The sequence below is a fragment of the Musa acuminata genome, chromosome BXJ2-7 (genome assembly GCF_036884655.1).
Source record: "Musa acuminata AAA Group cultivar baxijiao chromosome BXJ2-7, Cavendish_Baxijiao_AAA, whole genome shotgun sequence".
NCBI lineage: Eukaryota > Viridiplantae > Streptophyta > Magnoliopsida > Zingiberales > Musaceae > Musa > Musa acuminata.
Window position 1 is genome coordinate 24,992,083 of NC_088344.1, and position 17,633 is coordinate 25,009,715.

General features: G+C 38.0%; 1 protein-coding gene across 4 annotated transcripts; it reads left to right on the forward strand.

Annotated features, from left to right (window-relative positions):
* Window positions 1-1,289: 1,289 nt before the first annotated feature.
* On the forward strand, window positions 1,290-16,781 carry LOC135584123 (LRR receptor kinase BAK1). 4 transcript variants are annotated; one of them, XM_065117661.1, is made up of 11 exons: window positions 1,290-1,591; window positions 2,506-2,638; window positions 2,725-2,796; window positions 6,434-6,577; window positions 12,330-12,401; window positions 12,491-12,562; window positions 12,645-12,757; window positions 13,827-13,964; window positions 14,036-14,377; window positions 14,746-15,140; window positions 16,175-16,781. In XM_065117661.1, exons 1-11 carry the CDS (start codon window positions 1,498-1,500, stop codon window positions 16,487-16,489), a joined length of 1,890 nt encoding a protein of 629 aa, XP_064973733.1. In that variant the 5' UTR covers window positions 1,290-1,497; the 3' UTR covers window positions 16,490-16,781. The 4 variants fall into 4 exon arrangements, with proteins under 4 accessions (XP_064973733.1, XP_064973734.1, XP_064973735.1 ...); XM_065117662.1 differs by having other exon boundaries at window positions 14,039-14,377; XM_065117663.1 differs by having other exon boundaries at window positions 13,830-13,964.
* Window positions 16,782-17,633: the final 852 nt, after the last annotated feature.

Below are 17,633 nucleotides of genomic sequence, written 5' to 3' on the forward strand. Positions count from 1 at the left end.
TTTATCTGTTAATGATGTATAAGATTAACTTATTAAGGGTTTGAGATCACTCTTTTTATTAAAATAAAAAATATGAAAAATTAGAATTGATCTATTTATGTGAGAGAAGAAGAAAAATAAGAAAAAGTTAGGGAAAAAAAAAGAAAAAAGAAAAAGGAAAGCAGAAAGGGCTTGTGTGTGAGAAGACCATGTCGTTCCGATTTGATCTTGTTTACTCCACTCGTCTTGGTTGATTCACACTAAATCTACTTTTATCTTAACCTCACACTTAAAATTCCACCAATCAAGTAATAAAATTAATAAGTGTCACGATCTCGGTAAAAACTTGATTACCAATAGATCTTCGGGTTTATTGTCTCAATAATATCTATCCTTAGTTAATAAATTATTTATATTTATTTTTAATAAATAAATAAGTGATAAAAAGATCGAAATTTAATCTTGGACTTATGATCGGTCTATCAAGATCCTTATCAATCAAATTATTATTTATAAATAATTTATATCTAATTATTTTGTTTAAAACTAATTATCTCATATCATCCAACACAATTATAAGATCATTTAGAAATAAAAAAATATTTTTTTCTATCTATCTTATCTATCTATCTATCTATCTATCTATCTATCTATCTCCAGGGAGATATATATATATATATATATATATATATATATATATATATATATATATATATATATATATATCGTTATTATTTTACGGTTATGTAAATTCTATAAAATTTCTCATTTCGTATCGGCCCGTTACATAGCAGGGAAAAGTCGCCCTCCGACACGCTCCCGTCGTTGTCATCATACAATATGATTTCGAATACACGTCCTTGTCGGAACGGAAAATCCCTGTCACAGGAGGCGGGGCTTGACCGAACCACACGTGCCCAGAAGTGCCAGTTCTCCTGTGTTACACGGAATACAAAACAGCTTTTTCATCATACGTGTCAAAACTTATGTTGATGCGCTTTCAACATGAGACCAATCAAAAGGCTGAACCGTGTCCGAATCCCTCAGCTGCTCTCTCCCCGTTCAACGGTACTGTCTTCTTGGACTTGCTATTACAAAGCCAACAAAAGAGCAATCGTCTCTTGTACTCTATAGTTCGTCACCCTTTCCGTATACCTGCACTGTGCTGTAGTTAGCAGTGGCATTTTATAACCCTCACTCATTTCATCTCCTAACGAGGCGGGTTGGTGATGCGGGTACGAGGGCAACGGGTTGGTGAAGTGTTTTCGATACACATATATGGATGCTCTCAGCAGAGGTGGGAGTGGGGAGAGGGAGAGAGAAGGGAAGGGGGCGGTGCTGCTATGAAGTCGACCTCGGATCCTCGTCGAGTCTCTAGTTTCTTTGCCATGTGGTTGATTTGATATCAGATTGATGGTTTCTTCTTCGGAAATGGTGGGGGATTTGAGCTATCTTGTGGGGTAAGGGGTTAGGGTTCTTCCGATGGATCTCGAATAGGGCCGGAACTGCCGTGGAGGAATGTTGACGATGGAGTGTGGAGTCGTGATCCCTTGGGTTCTAAGGCTATTGCTGCTGTTCCGCCCTCTGTCTAGGGTTCTCGCGAACCTGGAAGGTATGATCTTTCTCTCATGTTTGGATTTTGATGCTTATTAGCTGAGGCGTATGATTTTCTCGTTGCAAGCGCTCTGCTGTTCCAATGGAATCATCTCTCTTATTAGTGATGGGAGCGACAGTTTTAGCTTGTTTTGGTATGAATTAGGTGCATATATATCTTGTCCTTTTCTTCCTGCATATTGGTAAGGTGAACTATTGGATATTATATTTTTTCATGCTTCATTCAAGCAATTTGACGTGGAATTGGCTCGAGGTTTTCCTACTTTGGCTTGATCCAGTAATAGTAGTTTCCTGACCCAGTCAAGTTTGTTGTGCGTTTACCTTTAGGATGCAGAAGACTGCAGATTCAAGGAATATGGCTTCATGAAGAGGCATCTCTATCCATGCGTATGGTGTCACATGTATCTGTTGCTTGCTATTCTAGATCTTTACTTAACTGTCACTTCCTACTAGGATTTCAGATTCATTGAACCTCATAGATAAGATGTGCTGTGATAATAGTTTTGCTTTATAATGTCAATTCGTGATATTGACCTGGTTCTGCTGATAAACATGTTAATTAAGCTGCCTAGTCATCTTTTAAAGGTAATACGTTAATTGAAAAAAAGTAAACGTAAAATAGGCTTTTTTTTGTTAACCCATATAATAAGATTAATAACGCATGTGCATCAAATAATATTATAAATAAAATATCTAAATTTATTACCTGTAGTAAAAGACTTGATCAACTTCCTCCTTTCCTAACTAAACCAGAATGAGCAGAAAATCTCCAGCATGAGTTATCTGCTTGTTCATTGTTAAAGATTGTTTAGTTCTAGTTTTCCAATGCTTGATCTTTTTTACTAGCCTTCCCTATACGGTCTTTGTATGCTTTCATACTAGTTCCTAATGTTTTGTGTTCTTCTTCAACAGGTGATGCATTACATAGTTTAAGGACAAACCTCAATGATCCAAACAATGTTTTGCAGAGTTGGGATCCAACTCTTGTCAATCCATGTACATGGTTTCATGTTACATGTAACAATGAAAATAGTGTTATCAGAGTGTAAGTAAACAATTGCTCAACATATAGCACCGTGGAACAATCGTTATCCTCATCTGTAGCATGATGCTTGTGTGAACTTCTTTCAGTGATCTTGGAAATGCAGCATTATCTGGTCAACTGGTTCCTCAACTTGGTCAACTAAAAAATCTGCAGTACCTGTAAGTTCTAGATGTTTGTTCAAATCTCTCATTATTTTTTCTTCTGAACGATCAATGTAGCAGCTTTACATAGTAATATACCATAAATAGTGCTACTGGTTGACTACATTGATAATTTGAAATTCTCAATGGAGACAGAGAAAATCTTTAGGTGCAATTTTTCAGATACTCAAAGAAAAGGAACTTGGCGGTCGCTCTGTAACTTGAACTCCAATGTCTATATTCAGTTTGAAGATTCCTTCCATGGAATATTGGCAGGACATTTCACATCTTTTTCTTTAGCAACTATATTTAACTATCCTAGAGTGTAGGTCATCTATCTCTAGTTTTCATTAACCTAGTCAAATCAAAGTGATATTTTGTGTCTGGCAGGGTTTGAATGCTAATCTGTATAGAAATTCCACCTTTCATTGGACTGATGTGATGTTAGTACTATAATACTGATCAATATGCCTCCTGGTATTGATGGGAAATAAAACAGAAGAGAGAGAGAGAGAGAGAGAGAGAGAGAGAGAGAGAGAGAGAGAGATCTTCTTTTTCTACAGGATGAAGACGGACCAATTTGGGAGCCCTTGAGCCAAAATTCCTCTTCTCTTCTTGCCTCGTTTCTTCATCTCCTCCTCCTCTTCCAAAAACTCCTTCATTTTGCAGGTGGACTCTCAAATAACAGGTTCTTTGGATCATCTGAGCAGTTCTAGAAAATATGCCTCCTGGTATTGATGGGAAATAAAACAGGAGAGAGAGAGAGAGAGAGAGAGAGAGAGAGAGAGAGAGAGAGAGAGAGAGAGAGAGAGAGAGAGAGAGAGATCTTCTTTTGCTACAGGATGAAGACGGACCAATTTGGGAGCCCTTGAGCCAAAATTCCTCTTCTCTTCTTGCCTCGTTTCTTCATCTCCTCCTCCTCTTCCAAAAACTCCTTCATTTTGCAGGTGGACTCTCAAATAACAGGTTCTTTGGATCATCCGAGCAGTTCTAGAAAAATTGATGTATTGTATGATGTCCTACATTCCACCTAGTTGATCAACAGGAACTTTTACATGGTCTTTTTTTTTTTGACATACCTAATGTTTCTAAAGTCAATTCATAATGGTTATGCTACGAGATGCATTAGTAATGTGCAGATTGTAGAAGTTAGCATGAATTGAACCTTCAATACCATCAATAATTGGTTAATCATTGTTTGAGCCATAACTATCCTTCTTGTTTGAATAGGAGCTTATCTTTTGTGCTGAACAAAATTATGATATGATGGTAGGACTTAGTTTATTACATGGTTTTATGATTAAGCTAATCCTCATCTAGATATGTTCTTTCTAATCCCAAAATCTCCAAGTTTCTCTTTACGGTTGAGATTAGTTGTTTTAGCAGCTAAATCAACTAATTATGAATCACTCCAAAGTATCAGTGGCTTTTCAGTATGGGATGTTCGATTCGGCGAGCTAACCTTTAAGAATCAGACAAAATCCAAGAGTCATGTCATAAGAAGTTTTGTGTGTATTTAAGATTTTTATTACATGATCTTCACCATCAAATGATTGGTTGGCTGACAATTGAAGCATTTGTTTTCAAATTTGAAGAACTGGATATGAGTTTGAACTTGTGGGAGTGAATGATGCAGTGACAAATGATAATGGTCGCCAATGCTTGATCCTGCACTAAATAAAGATTAGAAACAATTTTATTTTTTTCTTTCAGTAATGCATAAAACAAGAGCTTTTCAGGCATATTCTAAGTCTTATGCAAACTCCATAACTAATTGCTTATTAAAATTTTTAAGTTCTTAAATGTCTTATATTATAGTGATATTTTGATTTCTCTATTTGTTCTGTTAATAATGAATAAAGCAGGAATTTCTCATATTGGTTCTGTATCGTATAAGCCATGCTAAATTGCTTGTCTAAATTACCAGGTGGTCAAAGTTTGTCTTAATATTGATTTAATAGAAGGTCAAATTTGATACTTATCATTCCAAAAATCATCCAACTTTTGAGAATTTGACATTTTATCTGAAAACAATGCGTTCCCTTGACCCTTGAATTTGCTTCAACAAACTTCTTTCCATTCTTTTCATAGATATGGGTAGAGTTGGTAATGGGTTGGCCTGTTTCATGCTTATACCTGATCTAAATTTATGTCTTATAACTGTCACTGGATCGCTTTGATAGAGAATAAGGTGATAGAAAATTGTTTAAGATGGTACAGGTATGTGTTTAGGAGATCTCCAGATGCGGTAGTCAAAAGTGGTGAAATAATTAATGTTAGTGGTATGAGAAAAAGGTAGAGGAAGACCTAAAAAAACTTTAATAGATACTATAAATAAAGATATAAGTACTCTAAACTTAACTAAACATATAACTTTTTACAGATCTCAATGGTAGTAAAAGATCCATGTAGTTGATCCCAAATGGTTGGGACTTATGGCTTTGTTGTTGTAATTGTCACTGGATATGACTAATGAAATCCATAGATAGATGACAATCTAATTCATTATTGGTTCTAATTAAAAACAGACTGAAGGAAGATTTGGTCCCAATTTGAAAGTGACAACAAAAAATGGACATGGATATTGATTGAAGCTGGATTCATAGAGACCACATATATTGTATAATATCTGTCATTTTCATAGAACAATGAAGTGGAAAGCTCATTTTGGAGAAAATGATGATTTCGCAGGATGGTTGAGGATTGAAGTTTTGAAGTTGGCCCAAATAAATTTGGAAGAACTTGCTTTTTAATTGATGGCTATTTCCTCAGGTGCTAATTTCATCTGTATAGTCTATAAATTTCTACCAGTTTAATGCATTTCACCAAAATTGCATATCTTCAAGAGTTTCCTTAATATGGTTTGCTGTTATGACCAGAGTTTAATGTGGTATTCAAGGATTTAAGCTCTGTTTGTTTGTTTCATGCCTGTAGCTGCTTGAATGCAGTCGCTTGGAACAAAAAGTAAAAAAATGTTAGATAAGTTGAGCAACAAGGGGAAACATACATATGTAGCTTTCTTCTGTCATCCTTATCATTGACAGAAAATCATTGGCTGCTCTTATTTCGTTAAGTGGAATGATGAACAGTTCTTTGTCACCTCTTAGAGGCAATTGAGATAAGAAGTGTACTTTTGAACCTTGATATCTGAACTTTGAAAGTATTAGTCATCTCAAACCTTAATTCATAAAACACCAAATGCTGGTCATCTCAATTGCTTTAAATGCCATCAACTGGATCTTTTCTGGGGCAAAATCTTTACCAGTCCAATAACTGAATCACAAACTGCTGATACGTGCATTGCTGACACAAATGCATTTTTAACTCTGGGTTCATCACCACATCTGGACACAGATTGATAACAGTGATACTGGAACCTATATTTTTCTTGATTTATTGTCAGAAAAGCTTAAAATCAGTATGAAATGTACAAGCGGGGCACATGGCATAAGGAATTTCTCTTTCAAGTTTCACATTGTTTTGCAACTTTGTTTTCATATTGTAATAGCTCAACATTGCTTCAGGTGGTACCTTTATAATATTCTGATGGTAAAAACTAATATAATATGTTGAGCACTGCTCTCGGTAAGAACCTTAGATTACCTATTTTAGGAATTTCTGGCTTATTGTTTTTGATCAGAAACATTCATGACAGGGAAATCTACAGTAATAACATTAGTGGGACAGTACCGGTTGAACTTGGGAATCTGACAAACCTTGTGAGCTTAGATCTGTACTTGAACAATTTCACTGGTGTAATACCTGAAACACTGGGGAACCTCGCGCAGCTCCGCTTCCTGTATGAAACTCATCCTTTGTCTCATTTATTTGGCATGTCCTTTTATTATCTACTTATTCTATGACAAATGTTCCTTTGCATGACCAAATTATAGAAAATTAGAAATCACTTGGGTGTTTTTGTTTGCTTAATTACTGACGAGGACAAATGAAACAAATATCACCTGCCTATGGTAAATATTACTAGTTTCTGCATATGTTTTCATAGGTGATGCCTTGATATATTAGAAGTTGGGCTTACTATTCCTAGCTGATTTCTTTTGACAAATGCACTACTAGGTGCTTAGATGTAGTCTTTTGTTGCTGCGTCTTGTATTATGAGAAACTTCTAAAATAAAAAATTCACTATTTATTTTTAGTAGCTCATATTTTGCTGAAAGCAGTAGCTTCTTTACTACCACATTTTGCCTGTTTTTGCTAAGCAACATGCTATTTAATATTATGTAAGTCTCTTATCAGATGGGGTTTATTCTGTTACCTCTTTGGCATTTGTTTCTTGAGATGGATTTTCATCTTTTCTTTGTCATAGTCTCTTTTCATTTGGTTATTGAGCTTAATTTTCAAAGATATATTTTCCTAGATGTTAATAGGTAATTTAAGTATTTATTATGAACCCGGTGCTAGCTTTGGCACATAGCTGCTAGGTTGTCAGTTGATAAAAAAATTATGGTCAACTATTTTATGGTGCCTTGTGATACTCAAAATGTGTTTCTTGATTGATCTATAGTTAAGGACAGTCTTGAATGATGATCAACTTTTTTCAAAAGGTGACATTAAACTTTGTTACTTTAGAGGTTTACACCACTTTGAGTCCACTATGCATACTTGTAGGGAAATCTAGGGGCGGCATGATATGCGCAGCAGAAGAAAAGAAAACAAAAACTCCAAATTTTCCAAAAAGGTGTTCATCGTTGTGCGAAGATTGATGCGCAAAAACTCATAAAACTTTAATCCACGTGTGAGATAGTATTTTATCTAAGGAGATCGTATATCTCTGAATTCCCTATGGGATTGGATGAAGGAGTTTAAGTGTCCTTCTCTCTAGCAGTGATACACACAATAAGGTTGCAACGATGCTCCTCAATCACTACCCAAATCTCTACACCTGCTATCTGAGGAGGAGAAGGGGAGAGGCGAATAAGAGGTGGTAATCAAGAAGCCTCTGGCTTATGGGTCTTTGGTTTCCTCATATTTATAGACTACTTATCCCTAATGGATCATGCTCTATTGGGTATTGGATCTTTATTCAACTACCCAAGCTTCTTAGATTAGTAGATCTCTATCAAATAATCTCTCATTGGCTCTTATTGGATCTCATCCATAGGATCCAATAATTTAGGGGCTTATTGGATATTCAATAAGATATGGGCTCCGACGGATATCTTATATCCGAATCTCTACTCATCGCAATGCCTACCATATGCGTGTGACCTTCTAGGCCCAACATTGAGCTGGCCGTGCATTATACCTATCAGAACTTCTTCTGGCTAGGTGAATTATTATCTTCATAAGATAATAATTTACTCGACTTATCGATTGCAGATGTACTAGGCCACTACGCCGCAGTCCCCAGACGATACAGAGGAATCCAATCTATTGGACCTGTATGTCCTCAGTTACCGTGTATCTATAGTCTCTCATCCATCTAATACCCTAGAGACCGTATACCAGACATGATACTGCTAGGCCCAAACAATTTCTACTTGACTCTCGCTCTAATCGGATTTTCTCGGAGAACTCTTTCTTTCTCAATCCGAATGACTTTGGTCAGGGATTTGTCTGAGCAAGAACACATGAGATATTCCTCTCATGACACCGAGAGTGGATGATCCTCTATCGACACTTAATAGTCCTCATAAGGTTGGCTGCCACTCCCGATGATCGGCTATACTAGATCTGAAACTTTTAGGCCTATAAGTTCGGTATCAAAGAGCAGAGTACTCATATAGGACATCCTTGTTATTTCAAGTTTAAGGAACAGATACATCACTGAGACGACGAAATTACTGTCTGACAATAAGGCATCATCAACCATCTAGTATTCCGTGAGTGGATCAATCAGTGAACTCATTTTCCAATAAACATCTATACTGTATCCCTAGTGTCCTTATATAAGCAGCTATGAGACCAATTGCCTCCATCATATGGACGGGTATATGGTACACCAGTTTGTCCGTTTATCTCGATGTCCTTCTTGAGTAACCTATGATCAGGATTATTTAGGGTCTGTGTTTAAAGGCGAATCGGTCTCATTATCGTGATCTTATCACGATCCGATTTCCATTGCACAGATCCATAGACATCACAATATATATATTAATACAATAAACAATATAAAGTGATAAAATATCAAAAAATATACTAAGCAAAAAGAGTATGTGTCATGTCACATGTGCCATCACTCATGTGATTGGCTTGTAGGGCACCTATGACTAGTAATACTTATTTCATATCATTGTATTTAGCAAGCAATTTTGATGAGTGATTGTTAAAAAAGGCGGCTTAATGCATGAGGTTCCTGCCAGTATGGGGTTGGAGGAGAATGAATGTATATAACTTCACCTATGCAAGAAAAGACTTTTCCATGAGTTTAACCTTTGGCACCTAGGCCACAAAATGGGTAACCTCACCATTGTGTCAAATCTCCTAACCAAACAATTTTCAATTAATAAATAATAATAGAATCTTCATCAAGCAATATTTGATCATGTTGCATTTGTTGTGCTTTGTGATCTTCCCATTCCTTATTCCTTCTTTTTATTCTTCCTCCACCATCCTCTTCCTTCTTCCTCATCCTCGCCTTTCTTCCTTCCCTGGCAGATCGGTACTGTTTTACAGTATGCTATGCCTGTGTGCTGGAATGGACCTAACTTGTATCCGTCTGGCCATAGGGTACCCCCAATAAGACAAATAATAAATGAACTAAAATCATTGAATCAAAATCACTAACCATTAATGTAATTAGAAAACAATTCTCAGGTGAACAAAAATTTTAGAAATATATATGAAGTATCCCTTAAGTATCCTAAAAGCATTGTTACTTCGAGTAAGGATTTAAATGCGACTCTGTACTGTGTGTACTAATCGGTTTTTCTAGTCGGACTCAATGATACACTTCTTTGTTACTTTTGGGTAATATTGGGTGGCAAGTGCCTCATAATTATTGATATATGGTATTGGCCTTTGTCATGATAGACTTGGTTCTATCAGTGTCCGATTATCATAGTCATGATCTAGTCGATTTCGTGGTGCTTGGACAAATATCTCTTCAACAAAGTGGTATTAAATTCTATCCCCTTGGCATTACAGTCGGGCTATACTTTGTTTCTGTGGAGTATGCTACCCATGATGCAAATGTTTAGGCCACTAGCAAAGTGCTTAATTCCAAGGTAACCAGCTGGTTCACAGTTGATGTACGGAATTCTTGGTTTATTTGTGGGAGGTGTGGTCACCAATTTGAAATGGACTCTCGCATGAGGGTGAGTATGAGAGTGTTTAGTCCAATATTGTTGAGAAAATAATCAGTGGCTAAACAGATGGTGCTGGCTGAAAACTAAATAGCTTAGTTTTTGGTATTACAAATGGTATCTAGCTCCCATATTCATGCATTGTAACATATGTATACTTCCGAGAAGTATGATTTAGCAGTGGTTAGTTTTTGAATAATCACATACAGTGATTTAAAAAGCGCTAGGCGCCAAGGTCCAAAAACGCCCGAGGCGCTAGGCGCTCGCCCAGGCGCTCGCCCGAGCGAAGCGAGGAGCTAAAATATAAAAATATAAATATAATTAATAAATATAATTATTTAAAATTTTAAATAAAATATAAAATATATAATATAATTAATAAATATAATCACATTAACAGTATAAACCTGCTGACGGAGAAACGAGGAAGCGGCGGCAGTAGTGGCGGCAGCGGCAACAGCAGCAGCAGCGGTGAGCGGCGACAGCGGCAGCAGCGGCGAGCGGCGGCAGCGGGAAAGGGAAAGGGAGCGGAAGGCGCGAGCAGCGGGAGGCCTCGAGGGAGGCGCGAGCAGCGGGAAGGCTCGCGGGAGGGCTCGCAGGAGGCGAGAGGGCTCGCGGGAGGCGAGAGGGCTCGCGGGAGGCGCGAGCAGCGGGAGGGCTCGCGGGAGGCGTGAGCAGTGGGAGGGCTCGAGGGAGGCGCGAGCAGCGGGAAGGCTCGCGGGAGGGCTCGCAGGAGACGGGAGTAGCGAGTGGGCTTGCGGGAGGCGCGAGCAGCAGGAGGGCTCGCAGGAGGCGCGAGCAGCGGGAAGGCTCGCGGGAGGCGCGAGCAGCGACAGCAGCGAGCAACGGCAGCGAGCGACGAGATCGCGATCGGCAGCGGCAGCAGGTTAGTGTTGGGTTAGGGTTGGGGTTATATCGGTTTAGTTGGTTCGATTGAACCAACTAACAACCGAACCAGGACCGAACCAGACCTAAAATTCTGGTTCGGTTTACCCAGGCGCTCGCCCGAAGCGCCCAACGCCTGGGCTCGGGCGAGCGCCCAGCGCCTGGGCTCGGGCGAGCGCCCAGCGCCTGGGCTCGGGCGAGCGCCCAGGCGGCGCCTGATTGAAGCGCGCCGCCTGGGACATTAGCGAGGCGCTCGGGCCTCGCCTCGCCTCGCCCGAGCGCCTTTTGCAATCACTGATCACATAGCAAACAGGCATTATATCATCATTTTCTTGGTTAATTATTTGTTTGAATTGCTCAAGCTATAAACGCCATGTGCTTTACATAGATGGCATATGTATTTAATGGTTAGAAGGTGGGAGACAGAAAATAGCATATTTGATTTACTTATTGCTATAAGACTTACAGTACAGTTTATATTAAGAAAGAACTTGAAGTATTTGAAGGATGCTCATTGATGCTTCCCAGTTTTATAGTTTCAAATTTTTTAGTGTTAACTGGAAAAAGATACAGGAGCATGAAATAAAAAAATATAAACACAAGGGTTAGTCTAAGATGCTCAACTAAATGTGTTTGCCCAGCAGTATATCTTGTGGATGACCTCAACTGTACATATCTCATACCTTGATTAGTTGTCCCATGTGAAATAACTTAAGACAAGTATCATCTGACCTCTGATTGAACTTAACTTGTCCTATCACGAAGCATAAAATAATGTTATAAATAATGCAGCAAAATAAAATTGTAACAATTAACAAAGCAATTAAATTGGTTCTGTACTTGGTTCACAACTGGATGCTCCTGTGTGTCACTATTTTTATATTGTTTACACCTAATGACATGATATACATGTGTGAATAAATATTTGGGTTGCCTTTGGGGTTGATGCTTGCCTTTGAGATGCAAGGCAAAGCATTAAGGAACCATCAGTGTCCCTCAAAATTGCATCAAATAGGATATAGAACAATGAATACTTTCTCTACATGACTTGCGTAAAGACGAAGTTGTGGCAAATTTGTGGTAAATGAAAGAATCAGAAAGTCAAATGAAGCAAACAATCTCCCTCATTGAAGAGAAAGATGGAAATCAACCTGGACTTTAGAAATTTTATTTTGTAGTTGTTTTTGTTTAATTGTATTTCTGCAGCATATGAAGATGTAGTAGTTGATTAATTTTCTTTAATCCTGCCTTTGTCATATATCATTCATTTTATACTGGATATAGATATTGTTGACTGTAACAATTTTTAAGTTTATTCTTATTCCGGCAAAAACATTATTGAACAAGTACACTATGGCCTCTCACAATCTATTGTTTCTGGGAATTTCTGTGGAAGGATAGTCGACTTAATAACAATAGCTTGTCAGGTCAAATTCCTCAGTCTTTAACAAGCATCAACTCACTCCAAGTTCTGTAAGTTGCTCTGATGCATATAAAGTTCTGCTTGTGTCATTTTCTTTGGGGATCAATCTTTCATAATGTGAACTAAAATGAATATGCAGGGATCTATCGAACAACAATTTATCAGGAGAAGTTCCATCAACTGGGTCTTTTTCCCTATTCACTCCCATCAGGTGTTTTGCTAGTTTACATTGTAGATATTCTGAAAGCTTTAATGAGATGATGCTAGTACTCATCATATGTACAAAATTGCAGTTTTGCTAACAATCCTCTGTTATGTGGATCGGGTACCACAAAGCCTTGTCCAGGCTCTCCTCCATTTTCTCCACCACCTCCATTTAATCCTCCTGCACCAATAACTTCACAAGGTGAAAATTAAGGAACAGATTCTTATGTCAGAACAATGGCCTGATTTTGTTCTTGTATTTAGTTAAGAAATATGCTTCTTCGTGAATGATGCAATAAATAGTTTGCATTTCTTCAGAGAATTATGGTTCTCTGCTGGGCTCAAAAGAGTTACTATTGCAACTCTATAATAACAAGAGACGGAAGTGCTAACTATTCTGGTCAATTTCCTGCCATGGAGATCTGTTGAGAACAATATCACTAATTAAGCAACGGCTATCTAGTCTCTTTTAGTCATCTCATCATCATTTATAAGTAATCTTAAGTGACGTGTTTGTTCAAATGTTGTATCTACAAGTCTCCTTTGAACTTGTTCAGAAACTATTCCTAATTGTTCACAAGTGTAATATCTTTTATTTTCTCATGAAGCAAACCTTCACACCTATCTCATCATCCTTGTCTTATCAAAACTAACATTTTATATATGGTTTTTGCTTAATTACTCAACATTGTGACCATATGCTTAGCCTAAAGTTGATTTCATTTTGGCTCTTCACCTTCTATGTGCATTTGAGATGGCTATTACCTAATAGTGAAAGTTGCTTGTGATTATGCTAGGTTAAACTCTATCATCTAAGGTAGATCTTTACACCTCCCAGCAAGCCATTCAGTTTTTCAAGCCGATGCCCTCTCTTGCCTAAATGCCTCAGCTAGTACCCACTTTATATGATTAGTATTATATTTTTGTTCATTGGTAGCAAAATTTTATCATCTTAGGTTTCAAGAACAGACTGGACCATTATATACTGATTGATGTTTACCAGTCTAACTGAGGAGGACCGGTACTAGACTATAAAGATTGGTCATTGTTGATATTTATTTTTTTATTTTTCTGGTGATATCAGGTGGTACAGATTAGTGTAAAAGAGATTTTAGCATGCTTTATTGACCTCAAGACTAATGAAAATGGATTAAGTGATTTTTCGGAAGCATTCTTTTGAGTTGCATGATATTTACTTAAGACAAGCTATTAGCAATAGAAAAACTAAAATATCAAACCACTGGAACTAATGCATGCTAGCTGTCCTGCAGCAGGAAATGGTGTCTCCAGCACAGGAGCAATTGCTGGAGGAGTTGCAGCTGGTGCTGCTTTGCTGTTTGCAGCACCTGCAATTGGATTTGCATGGTGGCGTCGTCGTAAACCACAAGAACATTTCTTTGATGTACCTGGTTAGTTTAGTTGGTGCATTGTAGATAATAGTGTGAATGCCGATTCATATGCTTCATTTTGTGTTATGCAGCAGAGGAAGACCCAGAAGTTAATCTTGGCCAGCTTAAGAGGTTTTCTTTGCGTGAATTGCAAGTTGCTACCGACAGCTTCAGCAACAAAAATATTCTTGGTAGAGGTGGGTTTGGGAAGGTCTACAAGGGACGACTTGCAGATGGTTCATTAGTAGCAGTAAAAAGATTGAAAGAAGAGCGGACACCAGGAGGGGAGCTTCAATTTCAGACAGAAGTTGAGATGATTAGCATGGCAGTACATCGGAACCTGCTTCGTCTTCGTGGGTTTTGCATGACACCAACTGAACGGTTGCTTGTCTACCCATACATGGTTAATGGAAGTGTTGCATCTTGTTTGAGAGGTACCTTTTACTCCATGCTCCATGTAGGCAATATGCCACTGCCAGCAGTCTAAAAGAATTGTTTTCCTTTTTCGTGTGTGTTGAATGTTGACTATATCCTTCATGAATTCAAATATTAGTCTGTATGATGTGTACCAACTGGTATCTGCTGGTCTGGCCAACAACCGATGTTGGAACATATGGTCTGGTATTGGTCAATTATTTCTTTGGGCAATACCAGATGGTTTGGTAGATTACGAAAACCAATGTTGAACCAATATTTAACTTCTTGATATCCTTATCTTTCCATTTTAGTAATTTGCTGGGGATAAGATTAGTGCTTAACTATCGTATTTCTCTCATTCTTAAAATTGTTAAATTTTTTGCAGAGAGACCTCCATCTCAACCTCCACTTGACTGGCTAACTCGAAGACGAATTGCACTGGGAGCTGCAAGGGGCTTGTCATACTTGCATGATCATTGTGATCCAAAGATTATTCATCGTGATGTCAAAGCGGCTAATATTTTGTTAGATGAAGAATTTGAGGCTGTTGTGGGGGATTTTGGTCTGGCCAAACTAATGGACTACAAGGATACACATGTTACAACTGCTGTCCGTGGAACAATTGGACACATTGCTCCTGAATACTTGTCCACCGGAAAATCTTCGGAAAAAACTGATGTCTTTGGATATGGAATCATGCTTTTGGAGCTCATTACTGGCCAAAGGGCTTTTGATCTTGCTAGGCTTGCAAATGATGATGATGTCATGTTGCTTGACTGGGTAAGATTTTCTCATTCTAAATTATGGTTTGCATATCCTTTTTATTTTTTTGATTGTAACATTATTGTCTTTGGACCAAAGCCTTCAAAAGCTTTGTTATGTCTCTGGTGGTTTAGTCTGATAGCACTAAATGGTTAAACAAATAGTGGTGACTTTCTTAGTTGGTATTATTGAACCAAGGATTGAAATATCGTTTTGTACCGGAGTTACGACATTTGCTCGGTACGGTATGGTACTGTATACTAAGCGGTATACCGTTCGGTATGTATATATATATATATATATATATATATATATACATAAAGTAAAAAAAAAATTTAGTGACGTTGCCGAAGTAACGTCATCGAATTTTTTTATATTTCGACGACGTCACCTCTCTCTCTCTATATATATTTATATATAAATTTTTTTTTTATATATAAATATTTTTATAAAAGGCGACGTCGCCTCTCCCTTCTCCCACGCGGGGTGATGTTGCCGAGGCGACGCAACCGCCTCGCTTGGGGAGAAGAGAGGCGACGTCACATATAAATAAATAAATAAATATATATTTATATATATACACCGTCCGGTAATAAGCGGTCCGTGTATCGGTCTGCTGACGGACTGGTACGTACCGCTCGGTACGGGCGGTATTATTCGAAATTAAAGACCTTGATTGAAACATGTAAATATCTTCCGTATTTCTTATTGACCAGCCCCTTGACACATGGGACATTCACATGCTTTGTTTCCTCTTATAGATCTTTCTAACAGCACTAGGGTAGCCCCAGGAAGTTTAACATTAATACATCTGTCTGTCAACTTCCTCATGCTGACACCGTATGTCCTTCAATTTCACAAGAATGGCATTCATTGAGTTTGACATCGGACAAGTTTATCTTGATGATGCCTGTATGTCTCACTTCAAATGACATTCTTTCACTGAAACTCTTGTTGATAGCACTTGATGCTCATGAATATTGGAACTCTTTCATTAGGGTTCAAGTTAACTGCTGAGGATTAATATCTCAGAAAATTTTGTGCTGCTTTAGGTGAAAGGACTTCTGAAGGAGAGAAGGCTAGAGCTGCTGGTGGACCCAGATCTTAAGAATGACTACATAGAGGTGGAGGTGGAGTCACTTATCCAGGTTGCCTTGCTATGCACACAAGGCTCCCCTCTGGATCGTCCCAAAATGTCAGAAGTCGTGAGAATGCTCGAAGGCGATGGTCTTGCCGAGAGATGGGAGGAGTGGCAGAAAGTGGAGGTGGTTCGCCAGGAGTTTGAAATGGCCCCTCATCGCAACTCCGAATGGATAATTGATTCTACCGACAATCTTCATGCGGTTGAATTATCTGGTCCAAGGTGATAAATACGACAAAAGTAGAAGAAAATTTGCTGTCTATTCCTGGGCCTCGCATATTCTAGATGCCCATTCTACGTCCAATCCAACTTCAGCTGTATATCTATGGATTTGCTTTCTCGTGTTTGCTTTCCCCCTTCTCTTCAGCCACATTGGTACCGGCTTACCGTATATGCTTATGTTGCATCAATCTTTTTTCTTGTATGAATCCAAGTACTGCAACAAACTGTGAACTAGTGTAGTTTGTACTTTTCTGTGTTTAGTCCACTTAAGTTTCAGATATCTAGCAAGCTTTGTAGATATGCGTCAAGAAGACCTGCTGCAAGTTAACGTGTCATGCATAGCTGGGAAATCCCTGCAGCATCCTACTGTGACAACTCAGACAGTCTTTATTTTTCAGGCTAAATTGAAACTTTTTCATATTGTGAAAGCTAAAATGACCTGCCTGTCAAAACTTCCAGCTTAATTGTCTGAAATTGCCAGCTTCTTCTCATGATTTGTTCAGTTATGTAGATGATATTCTGGACATTTGAAAGAGAGCAGCGACATGGCTGGAGTTTTCCTGTCCAAAAATCTCAGTAGGAGATGATGATTCACTTCCAAGTTTTAGAACTAGGTATATATATATATATATATATATAGGGAAATAATTGATCCTTTTTAACTTTGGAGGCCTAACTCAAATATGATGGGGTACAGGTGTATTCAGAACGTGATCCAGCCAATGTAAATTATGGTGCAAATAATTAGCGTTACAATTTAAAGCTTGAATCCTCCATTATTCGATCCAGGCGGGTACTGCGCATCCCCTTCAACATCTAACTTTTTCTGAAAGGGGAATGAATTATCCTCCTGCACTCTGTGATATTGTCCAGTAGTAGAGTATAAATCACACAAGATAAGCAGAGTTGGAGAAGTTTTTGAACTCAAAATTTTGAATTTTAACCCAATAATTTGCCAGATTTGATTAGATTTAAATCAACCTCTTCACCGACTATTATGATAATATCAATCTTAATCATCATTATGTTGAACTATGATGATATAAGTAGCACAATTAAATGAATTCTTTTGACCCTGATTGTGATGTATATGGATTAGCTTTTAACTTAATTTACACGATATGTAAATATTGTGTTTGGTTAGGAAA

Coding starts and splice junctions, on each gene's coding strand:
- LOC135584123 (XM_065117661.1), top strand. CDS start 1,498: ATGTTGACGATGGAGTGTGGAGTCGTGATCCCTTGGGTTCTAAGGCTA. Junction 2,639..2,724: donor GAAAATAGTGTTATCAGAGT/GTAAGTAAACAA, acceptor AACTTCTTTCAG/TGATCTTGGAAATGCAGCAT. Junction 12,758..13,826: donor TGCACCAATAACTTCACAAG/GTGAAAATTAAG, acceptor GCTGTCCTGCAG/CAGGAAATGGTGTCTCCAGC.